The 16,811-nt window shown below is 43.0% G+C and overlaps 1 protein-coding gene across 1 annotated transcript in view; it reads right to left on the bottom strand.

The window, feature by feature from the left end:
• GLIS3 (GLIS family zinc finger 3) overlaps nt 1–16,811 on the bottom strand; it is a 448,158-nt gene that overhangs the window by 33,502 nt on the left and 397,845 nt on the right. Inside the window, exon 8 of the mRNA XM_012813159.2 lies at nt 13,133–13,301. Within this exon, the coding sequence (XP_012668613.1) occupies nt 13,133–13,301 (169 nt within the window). The remainder of the gene's footprint in view (nt 1–13,132; nt 13,302–16,811) is intronic.

The following is a 16,811-nucleotide window of genomic DNA, read 5'->3' as shown; positions in this document are numbered from 1 at the left end:
TTTTTTAAAAAGCACCAACCAGAAGAAAATGTATCCAGAGTGGTCCTGGACATCTGATGTTAAAAAAATAAAAAACTGATGTGAAAAAAACCTGCAATGATATTCTTTGGGCTGCTCTCAGTAGGTCAGAGCAAGGGAATTAACTCATGGTCCTGTAGCAAAAGGAAGACGCTTTCTCTTGTTCAGCATGGTGTTAGACAGAGTGTTCAATCTGCTTTGCAATACTAGAATGCATTAGATGGAAGAAAAACATTCAGAAGAGAATGTAATGAGAATGCCAGATGAGAAATGAGAAAAAAAAAATGTTTTCTTTGTCCAAACAGGAGAAAGGGAGGCAGAAGCACATCAAAAGTGGACTATCTCATACTTTTTTCATGGTTTCAAAAATGCAAATGTGAGTCTCTTGAAGACACCAGAAGAACTCTGAGATCCAACTTCAAATGCAGTTCTCCTGCCAAGTGTGGTCAGGTGCCTTGGGAAGACACCGCCAAAGGAGAGGTCAAAAGGCAGAATGATCCATACATTTGAAAAGAAACTAGCTGGGTGGTGGTTCAGTCAGTAATAACGTGTACATTCCCCCGCCACCTGCAGGATGTCAGGTTACTATTGTAAGTAACAACAGAGGCATTTTTCTCTACCTTCTCTTAAGGTAAAACTCAACATTTGACTACAGAAGTGAAGGAAGCAGCATATATTTTAAAATTCACAGTTGGGAGAAGGGCTCTTGACTCTCATAGATGAAATAAGCATAAGCCCTCAAATATTTGCAACTATTTTATATCTCCAGCACCTTATCCGGTAAGTATGTAACAAATGTCGCTTATCGTTGTTGAAACTACCTTGTTAAACATACTGAGATTTCATACAATGGTTCCACCGGCTCAGCTCCCAACATGGTGCCCAGGTAGATGTTACCTTTGCCCAGTTAGTACAAATGTCCAGTTGGATATTATGTTTGCATAGTTTCTATTTCTCAAGGGAGAACATGTATTCAACAGTATGAGCCCAATCATTTATTCTGAGAAGACGGACTATAACAGTGGAAGGGAAGCTTAGCATAAACTTAACCCTGTATTTCTTCTGAATTCTATGGTAATATTCTTTAGATTAAATCCTCTGCTTAGCTCTACACATAGGCTAGAACAAAAGTGGCAACCGTCCATCCCTTTTCCAAAATTAACGCCCAAGGAGATAAGAATGGTATACACACAAGTAATAATGCTATATTTAACATTTTTAGAGACATCGGATCTTTGTCCCCAATGTTAACTGACCAAGAACATAGAAGTTTTATGAACTCCTCAGATCCTCGATGACACCCACACGTCTCCAGTCCTTGATTACCCCTTGCAATGACCCCCCCAAAAGACTCTTAAGATACAAAAGAGCCTACAGTTATACTTACTAAAGCCATACTATCTTAAGATGATTCTTTGGGACATTAGTCCACTGTCATCTCACTTTGCTGGCTTTCAGAATAAAATTCAATTTCCTTGCCCGAACATCTTGCCTCTCAACTTATTGACTGTCTTGTGGTAAGTGGTATGAACTTCAACTCAGTTTCAGGATGACTAAAACAGAACACTTGTTCTAGAACTAAACAGAAAAGTTACCACAGACTATTTCTCAAAAAAGAACCCCAAAAGGCTCATCCCAAGAACTTTGCCTCTTGGTTTTGGCTCACCTTAGTTGTCTCCTGACCACTGATAAAAAGACAAGCCTCCATGTGCAAAAAGTCTCTTAGCAGCTAAGTCTGCCACCTGTCCCACCTTCAAAAGGGAAGAGGCGATGATTACTTCTAGATCACACTGTTAACAGTTAGCACAGGCTTTCCTTTGAACAGCTTGTTCTATGGCAGAGAGGATGAACTTTGGGATATGCAGATGTTTTAACTTGGGCTAGAAAGATTTGTGGGCTTTCACTCTGAGAATTCTGGCTCCATAGGACTGTTTCAGAAATAGCCAATGACGAGAACACACTGACACATTTGAATAATTCTGTGGCTTAGTGTGACCTCCATTGTTGCTTTGTGCTAATGCACTGAAGTAGAGCTTGCAAGAAAAACACACAAAAACTCAATTTCACCCAAGCCCTCCTCGTTACTGTCATGACTCACTTTCCTGACTGAAAATCCAAGGGGACTAAGAAAACATCATCTTGGGCTTAACATGAGGTGGATGTGTTTGGAATGCAGGGACAAAATAAAGGTGGTTGATTTGTCATTCAGAGGTCAAATGACTTCCCTGGCAAATAAAAAAAAATAGTTCCTTTTACAGACATTCTAAGAGCTGTTTTTTCATGCATGCTTGTAGTTAATACAAAATGAAGAACCAGTGCATTTCAAAATTAAAATATATGTGGGGTATAATCTGATACGAACAAATATTGGAACCAGGAATCGAGCTGTGTGGGTGGGAGAGTGCCCGCTCACATCTATGCCTCCTGGAGAGTGTGGAGGGGAAGAAAACACACACGTACTCAGGGTCACCTTTCCCAGAAATAGTCAAGGAATCATAGCAGCAGTCCTCCCTTCCATCTGCATTCATTCATTCCACAAATTCCACGAGTTCTCCTATAAGCACTGAGGGGGAAAGGGCTATGAACAGGCAGTGGGCAACTTGATACAGTCTCTGCTCAGGGAGCTGCCCCTGTGGTGGAATATGAGCAGATTGATAAACAAATACTGTAATTTCAGAGAGCGGTATGTCTGTGGAGAAGAATAAAGCAGAGTTAAGGAGGAAAGTGGTGCTGGAGAAAGAAGGCTATAGATAGTTAAGAAAGGCCTCTTTCTGACAAGGTAACATTTCAGCGGATGCTAGAAATGAAAACGCAAGTGAAGTGAAGGTCTGGTCAAAACAGCTTTCAGGGTTCTGGAAAAGTGCTAAAGCCCTTCAGTAAGATTAGGTGGTATTTTCAAGAAACAGTAAGAAGGCCAGTGTGCCTGGAGCTTAAACAAGGTAGCAATGGTAGGTAGCTTTGGCTGAAGGCAGACTGTAGAGGGCCAAGTCCACTACAAACAGAGTTTGCATTTTACTCCAACTGTGGTTGGAGGGGCAGTGTGAGCAGGAAAGAGATTATCCATTTCTATGGCAAAGGGCTGCTTCTGTGGTGTGGAGCAAAGGTGATGTGTGTGCTGGTGAGTAAGGGTGAAAGACAGTGGGTAGGCGAGATTGAAGTGAAGAGACCTGTCGGAGGCTGTTATGCTTCAGATGGGAGAGGATGGTGGCTTGACCTAGGGCGGAGCAGTGGAGTACCCTGAAACAAGGCTTGAAAGAAATGTTGTAGGTAGCACTACAACAACCTACAGATTAATTAGATGTGGGAGTGTTGGGCAAAGGGAGGAATCAGGGCAACTCCTAGGCTTCTTAGGTTTTTAATAGTAAGTTGAAGATAGCCATGGAGATGAAACTCTTCATTTTCCTCCAGTATTGAGAAATACACTAGAGTTTTGAATATTATGTTCACAAAAGTTTTGCATCCCATGTAGACATTTAAATCAGAGCTAGATTAGAAAAGGATAGGGAAGCCAGTTCAGCAATGTTTTTTGTTGTTGTTGTTGTTGTTATTTTTGCTGTTGTTATTTTATTTTTCCTACAGAGCCATTTACAATCACTAGGCCAATAAGAAAAAAGTAACCAATACACAGTATCATCCACTTCCTTGTAAGTGTATGTGTGACTCCTGGAGTACATAGGGGGTTGTATTTAAGGAGTTATTAGTAAAGTCATGATCTCTATGTAAAGAAAGGCCAATGACCTCGCTGATGTTAGCCACAGAAGAGGGAGCATGGCTGTGGTCATGGATTCTCAGTCATTAAGAAGTGTAAAGACACGGTTCACATTTTGACCTTGAGAAGTACCAGAAACTTTCCAAACTCAGACCTAAAACTGTAATCTCTGCTTTTAAGGCTTGAGTGTGGGGGGTTTCTGCCTATACTGTTCACAGCATTGAGATTCAGAACAACTTTTATTATATTCAGTAATTCTCAAGTAGGGTGTGTATATGTGTGTGTGTTGGATCCTGCCTCTTTGATTTTGAACGTCTGTGGAAGCTGTCTTTGTAGAAAGAAATTTTGGTCCCTTTGTGGGAAGCTAAATGAGGATAACAGTTTGACTTCTGAATACAAAGTGGTGTAGCCCAAGGAGAAAGAGCGATGCTCGTGGTCACCTGACACCAGGTGAGCACAACAACTCTACCGGAGGATGACGCAGATGCTACAGGCAGGCTGATTAAAAATGGCTGATCAAGGCTTTCATTTGTGTTTCGACTATGACTTTTCTGAATTAGTCTATTGATCAAGACTGACAAACTTTATTTATTGCCTGAGTTTATTTGCTGCCCTCTCAGTTGGTGAGAAAGGGTCTGTGACACGCATGAAGGAGCCCCTCAGAGAGGTGCTCACTGGGTAAATGCAGCTCTGGGATGCACACAGCCATATGGACAACTCTTGGTAATACCCAAGTCCTTTCTTGTATAACAGAGACAAGTGAGGTCAAGTTTTTGCTGATATTAGAGCTCTAAGTTTCAGGTGTTTGTCACTTCATCTCTAACACAGAGGTGATTTTTATTTTTGACCCTCTGACTCTCTAAAACCTTGGTAGGTCATAACTATACTAAAAACAAACTTTGAATTGCAAGGGACAAAACTGCCTTTACAAAGTGTGTTAATGGGAAGACGACATGCAACCCACTGTGCTGCCACACCAATCTAGGCAGTTTGGCTGGTTGAGGACCAGGTGAACCATTTTTCTGTTTCTTGTCTTTTTGCTTTTGTCAGGCAATAAATGCATTCTGAACTCTTTGTGGGTGAATAACAGGCAAGGGAGGCATTTGGAATGCAAATGAGAGTCACTACAGTGCCCTTACTGGCCAAACGCACAAATCCTTCACCTCAACATGAAGGAGTCCCGACATAACTCCTTCATGTTGCTAAGGTGATTACTCCTTCGTTTATGCAGTTCCATCTTTGCTAGCTCTTCTCCTCTTAGCTATTGTACACATTCCTTCTTGTACATACCCTTGTGGCCTATAGGCCTTCAGCCTTCAGGGATATATTTCTTCCTCCCAGTTTTGGGTGGTATGCTCTTTCTGTATGTCTCCTTACAGACAGTGGCTATTGATCAGTTGTTTCCTGTTAGACTGGAGGCTCGGAGAGGGCAGGACTCCTGCTGAGTCTTGTTAACCACAGTACCCTCAGTGCCTGGTGCACAAACACCAGCTAAGTGAAAGACTCAATGCACAAACAAACCCCTGAGGCTTACATTGATTTTGATAATGGGTATGATGCTCATGATTATTGCATATATACTAGGCAACTGAGAGAGGAAAGATGATGTGGGGTATGTGTGTGTATACGTGTGCATGTGTGCGTGTGTGTAAAAAAGATGAGTGGGTAAATCTACCACTGTCCCTGATTACTCAGAAAGTCCTAGGAAGGAAAGAACAGTTAAGCAGTGGGCCTAGTTTTCAGCTGTTCAATTGCTACCTCTACAAAGAAGACAGAATGGTGAGTATCCAATCTCTAACATTTAAGACCGCAAAAAAGCACTGCAGGGAACCGCTAATGGATGATCAGGAACTCCAGGCAATTTGTGTGTGCATGTATATATACATTAGGGGAAGTAAGCATTGCATCAAAGTATGCAAGTTACACAAGATGACAGCAACCTTGAGAATTAGGGCCATTGCCTTTCTGACCAGTAAATCAAGGGACTGTTGCTTTGTGGGAAACTTCCACCTGGACAGTAGGAGCTGATAATGAGTTCCTATTTTCTAGGCATTTCTCTCATGGGTCTCCTCCCTTGTCAAATCTTCCTCACCACCTATCACTGTATTACTCAGTACAAGGCACTCGTCTTAGAGATTATCGGGGCTTTCCTCTACAACAGTGGTTCTCAACCTTCCTAATGCTGTGACCCTTTAATACAGTTCCTGTGGGTTGTGACCTACAGGTTGAGAACCTCTGCTCTAAAAGCTAACAATCTAGTTAGCTGGTGCCATCTGGTAAATGGTAAATACATGAAAGAGATAACAAGAACCAAGAGATTCTTCAGGGAGACTTGTTCCCATGAATTGTAAGAGGCAGAAGAGGAGTCCTGGGTTTAGAAGATGAGCTCCAAAGGTTCAAGGATAAGGGAAATCTTAGATAAAGCCTGAATTAAGTTGTAGAAACAGGCAAACTAAGTCAGAAGTCAGTGAACAGACTAGTTTGACTAGAACTAAAGAACCTTACAGAATTACAAAGCCATTAAATCAAAAATGGCTGCTGCCTTTGGCCCCTTGGCATTCAGGAAAGGAACATTATGTCCCCATGATGAAGCAAAAAATGATGCCTGTAAAAGTTTGTCCTGGTTACCGAAAGGCATAGAAATATGACATAGGGCTGGGTGCCCGTATCTCAGTGGTTAGGGTGCTGGCCACATGCTCTGGGGCCGGTGGGTTTGAACCTGGCCCTGGCCTGCTAAACAAACAGACAAACAAACAATAGCCAAATGTTGTGGCAAGAGCCTGTAGTCCCAGCTACTCAGGAGGCTGAGGCAGGAGAATCGCTTGAGCCCAAGAGTTGGAGGTTGCTGTGAGCTGACGTCATGGCACTCTACCAAGGGTGACAAAGTAAAACTCTGTCTCAATGAAAAAAAAAAAAAAAAGAAAAGAAAGAAAGAAAAGAAAAAAAGAAACACCACACAAATACGAAAATGTCTGGAGTTCTAAATGCCACATCTGAAATCACACATTACAAGGCTTTTCAATACTCCATAGGGACTTAAGAAATTGGTTTTCCTTATTTGGTAAAGATGCTCTCACTGCTTTGTAAAAACAATTATCTCTAACATTGTCTGCTATTGATTCATGTACTAGATTGCATACTCCCCAATGAGACCACATCCTTTCTCTCTGTGAGACTATGAAATATATATTTGGTCTTCCTACCTACTCCTGATATACAACTCCTAAAATCCTAGGTATCTTCAAAATGGGCCTAGTTTTCAGCTGTTCAATTGCTACCTATATAAAGAAGACAGAATGGTGAGTATCCAGTCTCCAACATTTAAGACCACTAAAAAGCACTGCAGGGAACCAGTAATGAATGATAAGGAACTCCACACAATATGTGTGTGCATGCATAGGGGAAATAAGCATTGTAGCAAAGTATGTAGCAAAGTATGCAAGTTACACAAGATGACAGCAACCTTGAGAATTAGGGCCATTGCCTTTCTGACCAGTAAATCAGAGATGTGTCTTTTTGGATGCTAATGAGCTGATGAATGTCTGGTGGGCCCTAGCTGGCTTTAGTATGGGGACCTGTCACCTGGAAACACCCAGGCAGGATTAAAGGATTGGGACTTTCAGCCCTATTCCCCAACCTCCTAGAAGAGGGGGACTAAAGATTAAGTTGGTCACCAATAGCCAAAGATTTAGTCAATCATGTAATGAAGCCTCCATAGAAACCTAAAAGGACTGGGTTCAGAGAACTTCCAAACAGCTGAACACATGAAGGGTGGTGAACCCAGAGAGGGCATGGAAGCTCCATGGCCCTTCCCATATGCCCTGCCCTGTATTTCTTCATCTCTCCCCTTGGTAATATACTTTAATAAACCAGTAAGTAGAAGTAAGTGTTTCCCTGAGTTCTGGGAGCTGCTATAGCAAATTCACCAAAACCAAGAAGTGAGAATGTAGTTTATAGCCAGTTGGTCAAATGTACAGGCAAAATAACCTGAGGTCTGGGACTGACATTGAAATTAGGGGCAGTCTTGGGGACTGAGCCCTCAACCTTATATTTGGAGATAGAACATTATCTCCAAATAGATAATGTCAGAAGAGACTTGAATTAGAAGGTACCAATACCCACTGCAGAACTGTTGTTTTCTTAGTGGGTGGGTACACACACCCCAGCATCTAATCACAGAAGTGTTCTATGTTGATTGTTGGTGAGTGAGAGAACAGAAAAAGCCTTCTGGTTTCCCCCATGTTTTCACACTTTCTTTTCAGTCTTTTCTGGCTCAGAAGTGGTGCTCATAGGAAGCCCTTTCATAAGTCTCTTCACCGTGGTCAATCCATAAGTCTCCTTAAGTTCTGTCACTTGCGGGGCAGAGCACATCACGTTCAGAATGAAGAGAGGCAGCTGACACTTGTCCACACAAGACGAGCAACACTAATCCAGCAGATTTACTCTTGGGACTGTAAGATTTCTCCATTTCAAAAAGAAACTCCCATCAATATTTTTGTTTTCTCTGGTCTAACAGGCATACTATGAAATCCAACAAATTAACATTTCCAAAGACACCGAGTTCCTCTCATGGGAAGCCACTGTCATAAACATAAAGTACCACAGGCTTGTTCAATATGACATAGTGAAACACTATTTCCCATAACAAGTTTAAATCAACATTAGGTGATGTGGGGTGGTATTGCTTAAATCACTGAAATGTTCTATCATTCAGATGATATTTCAAAATACAAATGGAAACCTTGTTGAATTGAGAGAACTTGCATTTATTTTATTTTATGATGGTAAGGATCAAAGAACCCGATGCTAACTGGTCAGATGTGGTGGACCTTTCCTGACTTCTGGCGGTGACTCAGCCCATTTTTTTTAACAAGTTAAAGCTAAGTAAATGATGACTCAACGCCCACAAAGCAGGAAAAGATGCCAGTTTCCCACTAAAAGTCATAAAAGTGTGATAAACCTATTTCCGTTAAGAAAACTGCTGAAGTTTTTACTGGGGGATTTCCTAGGCAAACAGAGGCAAAGATATATAACCCCCAAGCGGAAGGTAAGCACATTTCCTCTTAGTGTTTTTATGCTGGACACTAATGCAACTCCAGTGAATAATTTGGGGCTGTTTCATGTCTCTTCTGATAGGAAGAGAGAACCTACCACACTCAGCTTGCCCGTTCCAGAGGGCAGGCACAGGGATGGAGCACACATCCTGGGGGGAGCATGCAACAGAAGGCAAAAAAAAAACCAATGTGCCAGCCAACCTCCAGGTCATGCATCCTCTCACACAAAATACCATCCTATTCCTCTCCATTCCTCCTTCTGCAGTTATTTACATTATCAATCACTGTGATCATTTAACAATACCTTCTTCCTTCTAAACGGAATCACTCAGCAATGCCGAGGTTGCCCGTCTTCATATTAGTATCCACAGAGGCAGAAGGTCTGCTTCCTGCTGCATAAACACACGGGGTACTTTACCTCTTTTGGTTCTTTTAATAAAGCTTTCTGATCCTATGTCGGCCAAAACCACTTCATTTATTTTATGTAACCTAAAATAGATACTGAAATCATCAGGTGAGTTCCTATTTATGGTTTTCTCTTTTAAAACTGTTGGATAATTACAAGTGATCCATCAACCTCTTTCCCACCCAAAATAAATAAGAGGTGGGGAGTACGAGGGTGGCAGAAAAATTGGGATTGGAAAGTAATCCTAGTTCCCTAACCGATACAAACTCAAAAGAGCTAACAAACACCATATACCTATGTGGTATTCCTGCCTGAAATGTTTACAACGAATCTGTTTAGGAGAAAACCTTAGACAAATCCAAACTATGAAGCACTGAGTAAAACAAATGTCCCAAGTTCTTCAAAAACTGTCGGTGTACTGAAAGGCAATCATCATCATCATCATCGCCATCATCTTAAAAGCTGGGGGAGTTCATTAGATTCAAGCAGACAAAAAAGAAATGAAAATTACATGCACTGATCCCTTCTAATGGAAAGGGGGGAAAAAACACCTCCAGGGTGGCACCTGTGGCTCAAAGGAGTAGGGGCACCAGTCCCATATGCCGGACGTGGCAGGTTCAAACCCAGCCCCAGCCAAAAAAAAAAAACAAAACTGCAAACAAAACAAAACAACACAACAAAACACCTCCAGCTCCAGCTACAGCTATAAAGGGCATTATTCAGAAAACTGGCAAAATGTGAATATTGATTGACTCTTTGATAACAGCTCTATCCCAATGTTAAATTTCCTGAGCATGATTATTATATTGGGCTTATGCAGGAGAACATCCTCCTTAGGAGGGTAAAGCTCAATAATATCTGCAGTTCTTGCTCAAATGGTTCAGAAACAACAGGCAAAGAATCTCCTAAGTATACTGACAACAGGTGACTGCAGGTGCAGGGTGTACGGGTATTCATTGTAGTATTCTTGAAATTTTTTATATGTTACAAACTTGCAAAAGATAGGGGTTTTAAAATTATGAAGTAAAATGTTAAAAAACAAACCTCAAGCAGCAGGAGTAGCTAACAAACTTGCTGACAGCCAAAAAATTAGCAACTGTCAGAGCTGGGAAGCAAACATCAGGTGTTTGGGTTGTAGCGGTTATTTCTGACTCTAATAATGTTTACACTATTTTTCTCCCAGTATTCCTTTAAAGGCTGTGTACAAAAAGAGGCACAATGATTGCTTTTCTCTTATGTTCTTGTTCAGGATTGCTGTGATTACTGCCAAGGGGAGGCAGTGAAGAAAGAGAGGATCCTACTGAGCGTTTCTGAGCTTGTAGGGTGTGATTCTCACCTGGGCAGAGTGACATGAGACTGGGAAAAGCCCGTGGCTAATATCATCTAAAACTCACCTGGAAACTATATAAAATGCTAAAAAACAAACAAACAAACAAACAAACAAACAAAAACCATAATCTCAACTTATGGGAATATATCTGATGACTGCAAGGATAGATTTCTTGTCTCCAGCGCCTGGGAACTTAATGGATGGTTATCATTTCCACTGCTTCCCGGACAGGTCCTGTAGGAGGAGGCTAATGATTTGTTTACACTTTACCGTGGACAGAGAACTATTAAAATAAGTCTGATATCTCCTGATTCATACTTTTAATTGCCAGATATAGCCACGTGGATCTTTTACCATCACCTAAAACTCCAACTCCTAAAGTCAATTTATGATTCCTTTCCCTTCACACACACACCTTTTTACCTCCACATTCCCACACTTTCCTGTATTTTCAATTTTTTGTTAATGACACAATTTCCATAGTGGTGTCTAGGCATAGAATTCAGGAATGCATTTTGGCTCCTTCTTTCACATATATATTAATAAACTGGTGATTCTCCCTCCTAAATGATAGCTCTCAAATAAAAACTCTCCATCCTTACTGGGTTTCCTAACTTCAAGTCATCATCTTGCACACAATGACTCCCACAATAGCCTGCTCCTTGTTTTCTCTTATTCAATTACGTTATCATCTTGTCACCTAAATTCTTTTTCTGTAGTGTCAATATGATTGTGTCTCTATTCTAATAAAGAACCCATAATGATTCTTCATTTCTAGTAAGATTAGAGGCAAATTCCTTAGTAGAAAACATATGGTTCTGCAGAAGCTAGCCTGCTATTATGTGACTATGTCGGCCATCCACCGCCTGGATGCTGCCACCCTAAGTTACTGAGGCCTCCCTTAATGTTTGTCCTCTCCATTCTCATATATGGCGAGTGTTCATCCTGCTGTCTAGGATACTGCTCTCCATTTATCCAGCTAGAAAAGCCTTAGTTTTAGGCTGAGTGTGGTGGCTCACGCCCATAATTCTAGCATTCTAAGAGGCTGACGTGGGTGAATTGCTTAAATTCAGGAGTTCAAGACGAGCCTGAGCAAGAGTGAGACCCCATCTCTACTAATAACAAAAAACTATCTGGGCATGGTGGTAAACCTGCAGTCCCAGCTACTTAAGAAGTTGAGGCAAGAGGATAGCTTGAGTCCCAGAGTTTGAGGTTGCTGTGATCTATGATACCATAGCACTGTAGCCTGGGGCAACACAGTGAGAGAAAGGGAAGGGAAAGGGAAAGAGAAAGGGGAAGAGGAAGGGAAGGGAAGGGAAGGGAAAAGCCTTTGTCTTCTTTCAATGCCTACATCACTGTGCCTGCCTTCCTCTTCTTCCCTGAGGCAGAGTTAGGGACATCCCCTTTATGCTCCTGTGGTATCATGTATCCAAACAGTCTTATACTGTTTATATGTCTATCCTTGCCACTAAAACATGTAAAGGGCAAGAAGGTGTTTTAATAATCTTTCTCTCCCCAGCACCCAAACAATGCCCAATATATAGCAGATACTCAAGAGATGTTCACTAAGCAAAAGACCATTAGTAAATAAGGAGGGAGGCATATCCCACTAACGATTGGTTTATCGGACTTAAAAATACATATTAACAAATTCATAGACTAGGCCAAGAATGATGGAACCACAGATTGCTGGTGAAATCCAAGATTCAGAACTTTAATTCTGCTGCCCATTCAACCCAATACTCTGTTCACCTACTACTCCGTGATTGTACAGGAGTTTTCCCTTGTGGATGTCTGGGAGTAACCCCTGGGCGGGCCAACTTGAGCCAGGAGACCAATGGAGGTGAGTGCTAAGTGCCCTGGCAGGAACTCTACTCCCTGGAGGAGTGCTGGGGAGTTGAGAGAGGCACTGAGTGTCCGACCTCCTTCCAGAACTACCGGAGAAGTTCACTTAGGGCCTGATCCCAAAAGAGAAAGGAGATGGAGTTCAGGAGTTAGGGACTCTTGTTTTGGTTTGTGATACACAAAACCACCCATGATACTAGAGATCAGAAGTATGAGAAAGGCTCCCAAAGCTTCTGGAGCCAAAGAGAAGCCAGAAGTAAAAATATCATGAAGTTCATGGTCATGTCAACATTTCCCCCCAGGAACTCCTGTCTGAGGGTGAGAACATTATAAAGTATTCAGTGAACAGTCCCTTTCTGGTCCCTCATACAAAAGCCTATGCCCTTTGATCCTCTGCAAACTAACGTGACTCACCCTTGTGAGGAGGGCACCGGCTTCTATCTGGAAAGCGTTTCTGCCTGCACGTGTGCGTTACTGAGACTAACTGAGGAAAGGTGGGAAAGAGAGAGGAGTCCTGGTGCCGTTTGCTCCCACCCGACACTTCAGCTGGCTATTGCCAATAGCATTGCATTTGTTTTCCGGGGAAAAAATAAAACAGATAATGAGATATTTGGTCCGCGTGCTTCGCTCACGTACTTTTAAAATGTCACCTTTGGGTAACTCAACCCACCAACGGATTATTAATAAAATTCAGCAACTGTCAAAGCCCTGCTCCGTGGAGGGAGGCTTGGCGGCGACGCCTATTAGGAGGGAGAGACAGATGGCCTTACCTCTCGGCGCCGGCGTCCACAGCTGTGAGTGGAGGTACCTGGGAGGAGGGGTGGTGGGGGCTCCCCTGTACATTATGTCCCGGAGAAGGGTGACTGACAGGATGTGGGGGTGGCACGGCCCCAGCAGCTGTTCCGCTTCGGCTTGAGTGATTGCTGGAGAAAATGGGAGCTGAAATTAAGGAGAACAAGCATGAGACTGCGCCCCGTGAAGCCCGTAGTTTTTAAATCCCGAGGCTGACAGCAAGCATATTTTCGGGGCTTGTTTGTTTTTCTCTGGGTGGTTTTCAGGGAACAGTTCTCCCCTTCTAGGGTATACACAGCTTTTGTTTTCATGGTGGAACATGTTCCTCAGGAGCTCACGTGCAGCTCGCTCCAGGCTGATGGTCCTGGTCTGTCTCCCAAGTGCCACTTGGCCTGGCCAGTTCCCTGCGTGGACACTGTCTAATTAGTCAATCCTGTACTGTTGCATCTGTGCGGAGGGCTCTGTGTTACAGCCTTTCAGTCCCTGGGGGCGCGAGTCATCAGGTAACAGAATGTGTGGCCAGCTGACCGAGGAGGGCGTGACACAGGCCTTCTTCCTCCTCTCACTGTCGCAGCAAGCCACTGTGGGTCAGGCTGGGGTCCGTCTCTGTCACTGCTAAATCAGGGTACCCAGTGCAGATCAGGCTGGGGTCCGTCTCTTTTCACTGCTAAATCAGGGTACCCCAGGACAGAGCTTCTTCTACATCCCAGCATGAATGTAGGAGCCTACACACTTTTAAGAGTCTAACTGACCCCTGGCATTTCCCGGATGGTGAGATCAATATATTTGGTCTTCACCACTAAGGGGTTCTCTCAGAATATGAAAAGGGGGACTTCACATTCAGCTCCCAGATCTTCCTCCACGGTTACTTATCACGACAGGGGGGAGTCAGAGTTCGGTTTGCAGAGGCAGCCTCGCCTTTGAGAACTGTATCTGACCCCAAATGTGAATATGTGCCCATTTAGATCAGCTAATTGGTGCAATGTCACAGAAGAAACCAGGGCTTGTCACTTTCAAAATCTTATCAGAGAGGCTCTCTCAGTATCTGGGCCCCACTCGGTAGACATCTCATTATGCTGCAGTCACGCCGGCATCATTATGCTCTGTACAAACCTGGGGGAGCTTTCTACCCATTTCAGCTCTTTTTGAACTTACTCTACCCATATCAAAGAAGAAAGGGATTAAAAAAAAAATAAAAGAAATTAGGTTCAGGATTAAGAAACAGAAGCCATGTTATCAAAAAGATTTGAGGGTTTAAAAGTTCAGGGAGTTTATTTTTAGACCAATACCACTTTTCCCAACCTCTCCAGGGTAGAATACACACCCCAGATGACCCAGCCCCCAAAAGCTTAATCCAATGGGACAAGAGTTCAAGTATTTAAGGGAACATCTGAAGAGGCAGAATTACCATCTTCCCGCTCAAAAAGCTCCTGACAGGGGTGTGATCTGATTTGAAGGGTTTATTTCTGGGAAATCAGCATTCTGTCAGCTTGACTCTCGTCCTCAGAAGCCTGTATCCACCACAGCCCTCCAAGGCCTAAGGAGGTAGTGAGGTCTGAAGTGCTCAGCAGTTCAGAAAGGCAACGCGGAGTTGCCGTTGTGTGCGTCAGCCTCCGTAAAAGTTGCACGTTTGCAAACTCACTAGAGTCACCTTATGAATCACCACCCTCATTTATGCTCAGCTTGCTCAGGGAGCCACAATTCTGCTTGTATTCCAAATAATAATTTTACCCAGAGGAGAAGGCTGTTTGGATTGACTGTGGCAATGGTTTCAATACTGGTGTTTGTCAGCATGGAGCTTGGTGTTTTATACACTATTCCAAAATCTAATGAAATAATGAGAGGTCACAGAGACACTGTGAAAACACAGCTATAGAAATGTGAGCTCTCCTATTTATTTTGTGGTTGCCGAATGCATCTATCAGTTCGTTCCCCCTGGAAGTGTTTCTACATGTGTTTGTGTGTGCTTATCATAAGAGAAGCATTGCCCCTGGTATAGACAACCCAGTGCATAACAGGAAAACCTGGTGTGTACACTGTGCTCTCCTGATAATTCAACAGAAAGAATGGTGCTATTCAGAGGTGTATATTAGCTACATAGCCACAATAGGCATTGGCTGTAATGAAAGAGGCTGAGAAATGTATATTGTTTGCAGTCTGTCACTCACTGGAAGTTAAGCCTGGTTTAGAGGTGCTCCCTCATGCCACTTAACAGCCAGGAACAATCATCCATCATCCATCCATCCATAATCTACCCACTTGTTCACCTTGTATATCTGTCCATCCATCCAGCATATAACCTTTATTTTTTAATTCAATATTTATTAAATGCCTATTATGTGCTAGTCACTCTACCACATGAGTCCCTGCCCTTGCAATTTAATGAGGGAAACAAACTTCTATGCATCAATTGTACCAAAACACCAAGACGCCCTAGAGTAGAGCACTGAAGAGTGTTCAAGGCTCTTCTTTGTGGCTCCACAATGTGCCCTAAGTTCTGGCCAAACCAGACAACTGGTAACATCTCAAATATATTATGGTAATTTTTACTACCGTGCTGTAATGTCCTCTATCTTTCTCTACTTATTCTATTACTTTTACTTTGTGTGCAGAGTTGTGTCTTTTCATTCTTTTCTTAGCAGCCAATTATTGCACCCATATTTAAGGAGTGACTACATGAGGCGGACTCAGAGCTAGGTCCTGGAATAAACTAGGGAACAAGATGTCCTTGGTACCTTATATCTCCGACAGCATCAACTCATTTTTCTTGAGTGAACAAAGACGAACACAATCTAAATGCTAGTGGGATCCATCTCCGTGCTCAGTAAGTACAACAGAGACAGAAAGGAACATCATACACCAACTCCCATTCTCCCTTGGTCAAGGGTTGCTACGAGTAATTCACTCACATTTCCAAGTAGGCACACGTATCAGGGTGTCTAAATGTTCTCATAGATGTTGAACAGCTGGGCAATGGAGAGGCCTCAGGCCAAAAGTCAGAGGTGCATGGTGCAGATGAGGGAGGTGCTGCCACACTGGGCCTAGTGCAGTTGGTTACCATAGCAATAGCAGTAGAAACAAGTGGTGGGGAGGACAGAAGGTGAGTCCCATGGAGTGTCTAGTATGAGGCTGAAAGCGCAGGGATGGTCCCTCCAGCTGTGCTGACTGATTGATAGCCAAACACATGTCCACATCCCTTCCCACTTCTGCTATGGCTGGAGATAGGCACAGAAACAGTCCATGGTCCTTTGATGGTTCCCCAGGACAAGAAGAGAGGGAGGACTTTAGGATTCAGTTTAAAGTATGGATTTGGAAAGTATACTGAACAGTTTCTTATGCTGGTGTAGGAAATCAGATCTTTGCAAAATGAGTCCCATGTTTGCCTCTGTTTTCTTTTTCTTTTTTTTTGAGACGGAGTCTTACTATGTCACCCTCAATAGAGTGCCGTAGTGTCACAGCTCACAGCAACCTCAAACTCTTGGGCTTAAGCGATTCTCTTGCCTCAGCCTTTCAAGTAGCTAGGACTATAGGCACCTGCCCTGACTCCTGGCTAATTTTGTTGCAGTTGTCATTGTTGTTTAGCTGGCCCAGGCCAGGTTGAATCCTGCCACCCTCAGTGTATGTGGCTGGCGCTGTAACCACTGTGATACGGGCGCT

This window comes from Otolemur garnettii, unplaced genomic scaffold (genome assembly GCF_000181295.1).
Source record: "Otolemur garnettii isolate 467f Iridium unplaced genomic scaffold, OtoGar3 scaffold00006, whole genome shotgun sequence".
NCBI classification, from domain to species: Eukaryota; Metazoa; Chordata; class Mammalia; order Primates; family Galagidae; genus Otolemur; species Otolemur garnettii.
This window is presented reverse-complemented; position numbering and strand designations above follow the sequence as displayed.